At 42.4% G+C, this 12,141-nt stretch overlaps 1 protein-coding gene across 1 annotated transcript; it reads left to right on the forward strand.

Moving 5' to 3' along the window:
- The first annotated feature begins 816 nt into the window (after positions 1-816).
- Positions 817-6,529, forward strand: LOC139922124 (protein HEG homolog 1). Its single transcript, XM_078284523.1, has 11 exons — positions 817-889; positions 1,508-1,582; positions 1,699-1,808; positions 1,895-1,953; positions 2,052-2,191; positions 2,856-2,990; positions 3,809-3,851; positions 4,055-4,092; positions 4,203-4,290; positions 4,481-4,676; positions 5,391-6,529. The coding sequence occupies exons 1-11, from the start codon at positions 817-819 to the stop codon at positions 5,517-5,519; spliced, it is 1,086 nt and encodes a 361-aa protein (XP_078140649.1). The 3' UTR covers positions 5,520-6,529.
- Positions 6,530-12,141: the final 5,612 nt, after the last annotated feature.

A 12,141-nucleotide genomic window follows, 5' to 3' on the forward strand; every position in this document is an offset into this window, starting at 1 on the left:
AACCATAGCAACCCCGCAGACTAACGACACAACTACAACCATAGCAACCCCGCAGACTAACGACACAACTACAACCATAGCAACCCCGCAGACTAACAACGACACAACTACAACCATAGTAACCCCAGAAAACACCACAGCCATAGTAACTACAACTACACTAACCACAGAGACCACTAACACATCTTCCGAAGTTCCCGCACCTCCTCCTCCTTCTCCCACCACGTCCATCACCACAGACACAACCAATAGCACAGAGGTGACTCCACCCACAACCGGATCCCCACCCTTTCCACCTGCTTCCATCTCCACCTCCAGCTCTCTCCCTACTAACACCTCCCCAGGCAGTAGCACCGTAGTCCCCACTGGAACTACCACCTCCCCTAGTCCCTCAACAACAACCTCTGGAGGTAGGACTAATAACATGATGGGTGCTATTTCGCACAAAATGATTTACGTGTGACTTTTAATTTACAAGTCGGATAGTATTCAGTAAGTGAGTCGTCACTGTTGGCTGTGTTTTAGGGTCCTTAGTTTGATTCTTACATATGTTTTTTCTATGGTATAGTGACTGACCGCACTGCCGAAACCACTGGTCTGACTGATTCCACTGAACCAACTAGTGGAACGACAACAGTCTTGCTCACCACTGCTCCAACCTCCTTCACCACCGACACTGTCAACCCAACACACACCGCCATGCGGCCAACAGACATGACCACCGCAGCACCCCCACCCATCACCACCCTGGCTCCATTCATAGGTTTGTACCTGTCTCCAAACTGTAAGTGTTTGATGTTATTTAAATGGTCGCCCATGAAGCCACTTGGTGAGATCAAGAAAGAGCTTAAGGCAGTGGTGTCCAACCATGTGCCATCAAGAGCCATGTGTATGCAGATTTTTATTGCAACCAATCAGAACAGCATCTGATTTCACAGATTATCACACCTTCAAGACAGCTGGTTTAGGGTCTGGTGTGATAAAATAATGTATATATTAGGGATGGCACGATATGCTTATCTCACGATACTGTTCGATACACATGTGGTCCAAATAATTTGATACAACCACGATACGATGTAATAAATAAAAGTTCAGTGACAACAAAGCATATTTCTGCGCCACAAAACTTTCTAGCAATGGCACTGGCTTGCTAGAATGTAAACAACAATTTAGAAATGTCATTACAAAGTGCAAATAATATAATTTGGATGGAGAGCTTCTGAAATTGTGATGGTCAAGCCGTCTCATTTGTGATTACTACAGCAGAATAAAATAGAGCTAATATCATGATTCATTTTTCTGACCCACAAAATGTATTGTCACATTTATATTACAATATATTGAATTTTGATATATTGTCCCATCCCTAGTATATATAGTATAAGAGTGGATTTATAGTATAGCATAGGAAGGAGGGAAGAGAAAAAATCAGAGACAAAAATCAGATGGCAGGTTGTTTAATGCATATTTTTTCTTTCAGTGTGTCCTTCCACCCCATGTCCAGTTGAAAGCGTCTGTCTTAACAGCACCTGTCAGTGTCTCTCTGGTAGCTACCTGCAAAATGGCCGTTGCACACAAGGTAAGGACATTGCCATACAGCAGCATTTCTGGTGTGATGATTGATGATGGTGGTGGCGATGAGGCTTTTGCCGAAAGACTTTTGCCCTCATTTCCCCCTGCTTCCTTTCTCCGCAGGCCAAGTGTTCCCGGGCCAGCTTCATCTCACCTCCTTGACATTTCAAAGTGGAATGAGCAACAGGTCCTCAAGGATATTTCAGGACACAGCGGCTCAGATCTCAGCGGTGGTAAGTTTCTGTACTCACAAAGCATGGCGGATACAGTATGTTCTCCCTTCTCAGCGAGTGAACCACATGTTTATTCTACTTCATAGCTCAGAGATGCCCTCGAAAATCAACGGGGATATATAAGGTCGGACGTTGTACAACTGGCGTAAGTGTCTCCTCTTTCTCCTGCACAGAGCAAGACATTATTATCATACCTTATCAAGGGGTTCTTAGCTCTTGTGGTGCTTCTTTATAATTCTCTAGGCCAGGCAGTGTACAAGCAACTGTGAATAACGTCTTTGAAGATACCGATTCCACTCAACAGTCCATTGATGAGGCCATTAAAATGGCCATAAACAACTCACAGGGCGGCGATGGGTTGCTGGCTGATGCAACATTTCTAGGTATGTATCACTAATGCACTACTCTATGTATAACAAGGGAAGGGCAGAACCTGACTTGTATGGGCCACATGTTGCATTAAAGGTCCCATATTGTGGAAAACGGCATTTCCCTTGCCTCTTTGATTATAAAGTTGGAAGTGCTGTGTAAACATTGTGAAAGTATTAGAAATATTAGAAAACAGAGCCTCTAAATGAGCCGCTTGGACTTCCGTAACTTTGTGGCTTCACAATGGTTTGCTCATTATCATTTGTCCTCCTACAACACCAGAAATAATAGGCTAACAAAGCGGTTGAGCAGTTGCCATTGTTTATTTGCCGGAGAGTTTTCCCTACCTGTAGCTGCCGGGCTGTGCTGTCTCGCATTTCACTCTCGAAACGGTTAGCCAATCAGAACAGAGGGTCGTTAATATTAATGAGACTTAAAGACACAGCAACAAAATCAGCCTGCTCTTGGTAAGGCTCAGAGAGATGCTGGAAAATGAACGTGTAAAAATGGATTGAGAGTGTTTTTGGTACATGACACCACACAAACAGCTTTTAATGGACCTCAAGACAAAACAAAACACTGGAGTGTAAAATATGGGACCTTTAATATTTGTAGCAGCATTTGTAGACTCTCAAATGCATTCTCAAATGTGCCTGTTCCCTATATTGTCTGTCTCAGGGACGAACCTGTGTGAGCAGGAGCCAGTTCCCTGTGATCTCTTCACGACTACATGTTCAAATAAAAACGGCCAGGCCGTTTGTTCCTGTAAAAGTGGCTTCATCTCCAGTGTGTACTCAAACACAAGCTGCAGAGGTAACAGTGACTGTTTATCTACTGGATGGATAAATGTGTATCGAATTCATCATGACTGATGTCAGGTTTGAAAAAGCAGACTGTTTCAGTGTTTATTTTTATGTTTGTTGTGTCCTGTACTATAATTATATTGCCATAGTGCTATAGATTATTATAGGCTCATGTATGATGGGAAGAGAGCCGAGAAAGAGAAGCATACACACAGACGAAGGCCCACGGGGTCTGAGCACAAGTTCAAGTGAAATATTCCTGTCTGGCCTACAGTTGAGAGAACTGTAACAGAGAGAGCTTATCCTCATTGAAATACTTTGGTGTGAGAAAGAGGGAGAGAAGCAACAGGGAGAGAGGGAGAGAGAGACTCAGAGACAAGGTCAAGTGCTGCAGACTTTTCTCCAAACTGACCCTTGCCCCTAGCTTCATATATCTCCTTAATTTATTCCTTTGCAACGGGGTCGTTTCCCTGGAAACAAGTGGAAGAATCACAACTCTCCGTCGTCGGAGGGTTGGATTGCTTGCGGCCATAAGAGCAGCTATAAGGAGAGCTACAGACACATGCTGGGTGCTCTACAGTTGCTTTCCCATGAAAAACATAATGTACTATTATGCGCTCGTCACTAATGGTCATCATTCAGCCTCCATTTCAATGCACTGCAAGAGGTTCTCATTACACTCGTGCTCTCGTTTCCCGTGCAGCCAGGCGTACTTCTCTGTCTGCTATGTCTGATACTAATATAGTAGGTTATAGTGTTCTCATTTCAGTCTCTTTGTACAGAACTTCATGTTTCTGTAAGTCATGATGTTTCAACTTCTCTTCATAGCTTGTCCAAGTGGGCAGAGGGCAGAGGGAGACACGTGCCAACCGTGAGTAGCCACATCTGTTTTTTTTCTTATGAAGTGAGTTTCCGTGTCCATCAAGGATTTGGGGAGGGGTTGGGGGTCTTTGAAGCAACTGGCTCCCCCATGTGGATTCAAGGTTAAACTGCATAAAATAGGAACAAGATAGTCAACTATGTGTCTCTAGTAAGGGCCTGAAATGGGAATCTAACTGCTCTTTTGTCTTTCAGATGCTCATTTGGCTACGCTGGGTTCAACTGCAGTGACTGTAAGTTACTGCACAGATTCAAAGGCAAAATGTAGTAGTAGCAGTCGTAAAAGTGCTGCATTGATCCCAAAAATTGATCATATTTGCATTGCATGTGTGTCTGTATATAGCGGCTCTGCTGGCAGTGGTGGTCATCTCCTGTGTACTAGGAGGAGTTCTGCTCATCTTGGTGCTGGCCTTGTTCATATACTGCTGCTGGTGAGCATATTAAAAAAGCAATATCTCCTCCCCACTTCACAAGCCCTCGTATTGATTTACTCTTCTCCTACTGTATGTAATGATCAATCCACAGCTCTCTGGAGAGAACTGCATCTTCTTTATAAACTTTGAACCACATCAATTTAGATATATTCGGCTCATTTCACATCCTCTACTGTCTGTACTTCAGCAGGAGATGCTCAAAGAGAAAGCCTGAGTACAGCAATAGTCCGTACCCAGCGGAGGACTTAAGTGGCCCCTGGCCCATTCAAGGCATCACCCCCATCCCTCGGGCCAACACCAACTGGGATGCAGCCCCTTCCATAGAGATGACAGAGGGGGGCAGCACTCGCACCCTGGTGGACAAAAAGCAGACCAACGGAGTGGTGAGTTTCCATAGATGTTCCTCTGTCGCACTGTAGGCAATCGACCGAACCGCCACAACCTCACAGTGTTGCATACTGTTTCTCATCCACTAACTCAGCATTTAGTCTGTGCTGTCGCCCCACCCCTTTGCATCCAGACTGCACCTGCTTTCTACTAACTAACTCACTGCCACGTTACCACCCTCTGTCACTTCGGAGATAGATTAGACGCTTTGATCAATCCTATGCTCACCAGTATGTTACTCCAGATCATCCACAATGTATGTAGCGCTACCACGTAGCTCACCCCACACTCCCTGCTTTGCCTGACTCCCAGTGTGTTGGTTTAGGGGCTTCACATGGCGCAGAAAGGATGGAAAAAGGTAAGGCACGGCTTTGCTTCCAAACTTTGATTTGCCACTATGCCCCCCTGCTGATGATTTAGACAGGCCACAGTAAGAATAATGATGGTGTGATTTTCAGGGTGATGGGAGGCTTCATGAACACTGTGAGGAGACTGTAAGGGGAATTTCTGATTGTTGTGGAAAGCCATGAATAGTTATCATTCTCATTGCATGTTGGTGACTGTCATTGCTTGTGTGTGTGCACATTCTTGTGTGCATGTGCGAGTTCATGTGTCTGTGTTGGCTTCTGTGAGTGTTTGTGCATGTGTGTGTGTGAAGTCCCTGTATCTCGAAGAGACTAATAAACTCAATGGTTCTGCTGACATTTCAGTCGGGGTCATACGATCTGAACCCAGACGGAATGAAGACCTTCAAAGGTAAAAACCCCTCCCGATACTCCTACCTGGTTCAAGGCCATGAGAACCCCTACTTCTTGCCAGGAGATGACAAGAAAGACTGAACGTCTGGGGAGTCGGAAAGGGAGTCCATGTGGAAATGAAGAATACCGCACAGAAACCGATCAAAGAAGTCACTGAATTGAAACTCTGGGAATATGGGCACATTGTTTTCCTGAGCAGGACACAATACTGTCTCAGCAATGGCAGGTTATTTATCAAGATACATGGGAACTTGCTTGGATTGACAAATCACAAAGGACGTCAAATCAAGACTCTAAACAACCACCAAAGAGATTCATCCGTCGCTCATGTTAAATACAAACAAGAATTTTTGAACAATTTTTTAATGAGATTGTGTGTATCATATGTCTGTTCTTTGGAGTGAGCTAAATGTTACTGATCATAACCAGTAGATGTCGCTATTGTTCAGTATAATTCCCCTACACCTCTTAATGGAACAGGTGACTTTTGTATGCTTTAAAGAAATCATTCCGTAGTTTCAAAATGAACATAGTAATGCTGTGTGATTAATATCTTGCTAATTGCACTTAACTGTGTATCACGTTTACCACATGTTTTGCTGGGAAATCAAAGGTAAATGGAGTGTGAGAGTGTTGGGGCTTTTGGGTCTGCTAGACATTTTACTATATGATTGTTTATTAGAAAAACTAACTTTTGAATGGCTAAAGGGGCTGGATCCCTGGTTTGGGGTATTTCTAAAGGGATTTATTTTGTAGCAGTCTGGAGCTGAGTACCGTCTCTATTTGTGTGCATATGCTTCCCTGTTGAAGCTGCTGCACTTGCAAAATGTGCCTGTTTTGATGGTCTGTTTGAAGAATAGGAAACATTATGCAAAGCCCGTGATAAAGCCTGTCTCTTGGATGTGCCAATTATCACTTGTATACATTTCTTTTGAAAACATGAGCCTGAAGTCTCTTATGTATGTTTGTCCGTGTGTCTCTGAGACAGTGCACTATTTTATAAGTGTGTAAACTTTTGTAAATAATAAAAGATCTTTTGGCAGAGAATGTATGTGTATGCAATGGAAATAAATTAATTAATTTAAACACGACACACCTTGTTTTGTTATTACTGATGGATGTAGTAAATATGACTGCATTATGTAAGTGCTTTAACAGCTTCATCATCCCCTAATTCAATCTTTTGTGTCCTTCTGAGTGTTTTACAGCAAGATTTTATTTGTGTGCCGGTAAGCATTAGCTGTGTAGAGTAGAGGGAGGTACAGTGAGTTCATATGTGACTCATGTGGACAGGGTTGGAAAGGGCCCTAACTCTCGGCCAGTCTAAATCTCTGAATTCGTCAAAGCACCAAGACTACAGATCCTTCACTGACCTTGCAGACCGTGTAATAGGACACTGCCAGATACGGCTAATGTGGCTGCCAAATAACGCTGTCTTAAGAAAAGCTGCTAGATCCACAACCTCACATTTGCGATGGCATGTCCCCTATCCAGAGCCTGGTACAGAGAAACTGAAGACACAGGTTTACAGGAGTAGATCTACTTTAAAAGTTTTAGAATAAACTGTGTCCTCTGAGTCCTTGACAAGACTTTTTCTTCTACCTTCTGTCCCTTCGTTAAGGCCTGCAGCTATTCTCACATGTGTCTGAGAAATCAAATGGAAATCAGCATCTGCAAAGCTTAGGTTTAAGGTGGAGTAAGCAGCTGCTGCCTTTGCAGCATTTTGCCACTCTCATTCAAACTGAATAATATGTGAAAGATTTCATCTGCACCAGTAGCATTGGTGCAGCTCACTCATTATTCATTTCACAGCTGCAGGCTTTTGGATGTAATTGAATGGCCACATTAATCACAGTGTTAATGGGATCATTCCTTTCTGGTTGCCAGGGGATTGATATTATCAGTGCATTTTACTGAGCAGTTCTCCATCTCACTGCCTACTGTGTAGCACCTTGTCACCCTAGAGTGCTAATGCCCCAGTCTGGCCTCAGGACGAGGTCTTATTTTAGTGTTTGTGTAAAACTTGGCTGGCAGTGTGATGCCATGGCATTACAGCCTAGGAGTGTGTTCCTCACAGGCTCTTAAAAGCAGGGATTTGGTTTGCTGGGAGGCTAAAGCTGGCTTTGCCAGGCCTTAATCTTGGGCATTGGGTCACTGGAACACACTCTGACTGGCATACATGGGGCTCAAATCAGGGGAATGATGCACATGTGGTCCCACTGTTGGTTTATGTTTGCATGTGTAGGTTCATATGTGTGTGTGTGTGTGTGCAGAATCCTGCTCTGCAGCTTAATGCCATTGCCAATGGCAGGGTCGGATTTTAACACCCATCTGCCTGTGAGTAAAACCGCACAAATGAAGCAGCCCCAGCTCCTAGCAGGGAGCAGGGAATGCAGTCTAGAACAGTTCACTTTGTACCAGTGAACATTCACTGTCACATTATCTACTATAGCCAAAGTCTGGCTAGAGCCCTGAAGCAACTGACAATGTAATAACTGCTGGATAATGAAATAACTTGTCAAAATGTAATGAGAATGTCTCTCTAAATGGGTCAAAAATGTAATAAAACCTGTTAATGTGATAAATTACATCACATTATTACATTAACCAGCAATATTACTTCAAATGGGGTGTAATGGGGTGTTTTTAGCTGATGATGTAATAATAACAATGACTAATAAAGTAATACATCTATTCTTCTTTTACTTATGATTTATTGCATTATTAGTCATTATTACATCATTAATTACAAATACCTTACATCTCTTATGAAGTAATAAACACTGGTTAATGTAATAATTTGATGTTATTACAGCATCCAGCAATTTATTACATTAACAGGTTTTATTACATTTTCAACTCTTTTAGAAGGACATTTTATTACATTTGACAAGTCATTACATTATCAACTGCTAATCTGTGATGTCACACAGATGGATGATGAATGAATTAAGGAGAATGAATTGAAAAGATGAGAAAGGTGACTGAGAGCAACCAAGAGATCTCTGGATGTGGGTACATGCCCTGTGTTAGAACTGTGGGGACTATTATAAAATAAAGCTCACTTGTGTTCACACAAACATTATGAGTCTAAAAAGTCTCCCGCTCCAGTCCGTGGAGCAGGTCCAGGTTGTACATCTGAGTGACATCACAGATTAGGGAGTTAGCCAAACACTTCTCTTTAATTTCTGCTATAGGGGGATAAAAGTGAACGTTCACTGATTGTTTGTGTCTCTGGATTCGAGCTTAGGCAGAAAGTTGCTCATGTTCACCAATTCTGATTCAACTATCCTAAGCTTCAGGAGTAACATACCACAGTTGTCATGTGAAAACCTTGTGAGTCCACTTTTGGTGATTTTCATGTTTTACTTCAACTGAAGGATTACATGGTCCTCAGTGGGATGAAACAAACTCTATGACCCAGTGAATAAACACAAAATGTCATGTTGGTCAAGATAAAACAAGGCTGTTTTTCCTAGTTCCTGAAAAGCTGACATTGTGGAAATACAAGGTTTTCACCAGACATTAGCGATCTGTAAATTTATAAATTATGTGTGGAATGGAATTCCCCATTAACCTTAGAAGAGTACTTTGAATTTTACACTTCATTTTCTACTTGGGGACCCTTAATCTGTAATGAACACCTCTGTATGCTATGCTGAAGCCAAGCCAGTGGCTCTCCTCTGCTCTGTGGAGGAATTCATTGTATATTGTGCCAAGTCCGGCCCTGTCTGGTGCAGCCCATCCCATCAGCCCACAGGCTCAACTGACTGATCGATAGACCACTTAGCGGCCGTGAGCTACACATCCCAGTCATTTGACCTGCCGGAGCTGTGGGAATGGGCACGCAATCCAATAAGTATCGAGCCACAGAGCAACCCAGCCGGGCCCGTCGACGTGAGGAACTTCCTGCTCCCCGAGTGGCCTTTCTCAGGGTTTGGAGATAAAGAGCCGCTCTGGAGACTCAGCCCGTCTCACTTAGTCAGACACTTGTGGTGAGATAAAGCTGCGGCTCCACTATCTATTGTGCACTGCAGGCTGATTGTGCAAGCGACAACCCCTGCTTACATGTAGGGAAAATAAAGTGTTCTGAGACAGTCTTGAACTGTGTGTATACACCTGCTGACTTCACCTGGATCTATTTTCTCATCTCCTCCCTACTATGCATCCCTTTCATCCTTTCTTCTATGCTGTCTCAAAAAGAAAAACATACTGGAAGAGGGTGGTGAACTAAAGATATCCAAAAATAACTTTTCAACCTGTCATAAAGATTTGTGCTGCAAGTTACTCAAAAGAGACATGTGTTACATGCTACATATTACAATTAAAATAATAATTATATGGCAATGTCACTTTCTGTGGAGAGCAATGACTTATATACGATTAGATATGACTTTTGGCCAGCAACACACCTAAAAAGACTTGGGCCACCTTGGTAAATACATTTGGCAATGCAGAGGCTACAAATTTTGTCTAAAATGTTTCTTTTTAAGTAATCTGTGCTTCCATTAGGGAAAGGTTATGATTTGGGCTTTACAACAATAGAGTTACTGCAAAAGTTTACCTGGAAGCTTTTAAATAAAACAGATACGAAACTTACAGAAAATAATAAAAAAAATGTTAGCAACAGGATTAGCAACTCAAGGAACAGTAACTCAAAAGTAGCTGGAGCAAGTATACAGTTAATATATTGACTCATTAGGATGATTATAATAATATACTCTTCAGAGCAGGATGACCTACCACTAACACCATTCATAATCAGTTACATATATCTGTCTAATCCTTTCTGGGCTTTGATAGCGCTGGAGTTCAAGACAATATTACAAGCTAATTATCACTTGTAAGATTCTTTTTTTTTATTTTCAAGCACATAAAGATGACAAAAACCGGGAATATTATAGATGTGGTGCTGGGACACCACAACCAGCAGGGAGATTTCTTGACTGCAGCAGATGGAGACGAGAGTTTGCAAACACTCAAGTTTACAATGCATGATTGCCAACAAAACAATCTAATAAATTCCTGCCAAAAGGCCCACAAAGGAAGCAGAAGCCACCTGCTCTACTACTTTATAGCAGTGAAAGACTAGAATTTCCCCCCTCTGTTGTTCTTGTCCTCCAATTCTCTGTCCCTTTCCTCTGCTCAATTTTCTCTCCCTCCCTCCCTTCTTCCCCTTCTTCCGTCTCTGTTTTGTCACACAGGAGGCTGTAATTCACTTTCGCTAATGCGGCCCTGCAGAAGCCAGCGGAGTATATAAAACTATGAAACACTTCCCAGTAACCTTGGCTCCCCGGCTGACAGCTGCCAAAGAAGCTCCACGGTCCTCCTCAGCCTAACACCTCCTTGATATAAGTATAAATCAGGGGTGTAGTGGAGGGTGAAGCCACCTAAACTCAGCTCACACACCCTTTTGATTCACAGAAAACAGTTTGTGCTCCTTTTAAGACTGACATAAATCTGAATGAGGTAAATTCATGAATGTTTTTCTGAAAGTATAATTGAATTTTGTCTATATTGCTGGGCTTTTGCCTTTTGATGATCACCGACTGGAGTTCATATACCCACCTTTTTATTTACCACTACATCACTACATGATGACACCCCTCCCCTCCATCTAATCGTCTCTTCATCCTTCATTCAGCCACTCAGCATCTATCTCACTCTTCATATCCTTAGGCTCCTCTTGCCTTTTATCTATCAACTAACAATCACTTTCCACTTGGTGGGAATGCCTGCCATTTCAATGACATTTCTATTAAAGTGGTAAATATTGCAATTAAAATGATGTAAGGCGGGACCTACAGTCAAAAGTTTGGACACACCACATTTTTCTTTAATTTTACTATTTTCCCACATTTTAGAATAATAGTAAAGACGTCAAAACTATGAAATAACACAAATGGAATTATGCAGCGAACAGAAAAGTGTTAAACAAATCAAAACTATCTTATATTTTAGATTCTTTAAAGTAGCCGCCCTTTGCCTTGATGGACAGGCAAAGGCTTTGGAAAGAAATTCATACACAGGCATCAACTTCACTATTTATATTTGTCTAAGAAACACATTTCAAGCATTTAAGCATATGCCTTTAAGCCTCAAAATGGCTTTAAGATAATGCAAAACATTGTACATTCAGTCAAGTGTGTCCAAACTTTTGACTGGTAGTATAGTGTTGGCTTTACCTTGAATGGTTAAAAAAAAACAAAAAACTAATGGATTCACACTCTTTTCCTATCCATAACTTCTAATCTGATTGGCTACAACCTGATTTGTTATCCCCCCCCCTCCTCCTCCTTGTTATCTGAGGCAGTAGAGGAGAGTGGAGCTGGAGGCCTTGGAGGAGGCTGAGTGCCAGCAGCTAATGCAGTGCAGAGCCAGACAGACAATCATATTGATGACTGTTGGAGGCTGGGAGAACGGTGAGAAAGACCCGGCGCCGAGCGGGCATTAGTCTGAAAGGGCATTAAGCCTTCCGGTTCCTAGACAAACAGCAGCAATCTGATGAAAGGGAGAACAGTAAATATGATTGCAGTTAATATCAGGTGCTTCAGCAGAGCCTTGGAGCGAGAGCGCTGATACCTTGAGCTCCCTCCATTAATCCTCCTCAATTTTGAAGATCAAGTACAGCCCAAGTTCACCCCAGAGAGTAAATACCACATCAGGTGACAATGACTCACCACAAATTAAATCAGTGTCTCAC

Source organism: Centroberyx gerrardi, chromosome 7, assembly GCF_048128805.1.
Source record: "Centroberyx gerrardi isolate f3 chromosome 7, fCenGer3.hap1.cur.20231027, whole genome shotgun sequence".
Taxonomy (NCBI): Eukaryota; Metazoa; Chordata; class Actinopteri; order Beryciformes; family Berycidae; genus Centroberyx; species Centroberyx gerrardi.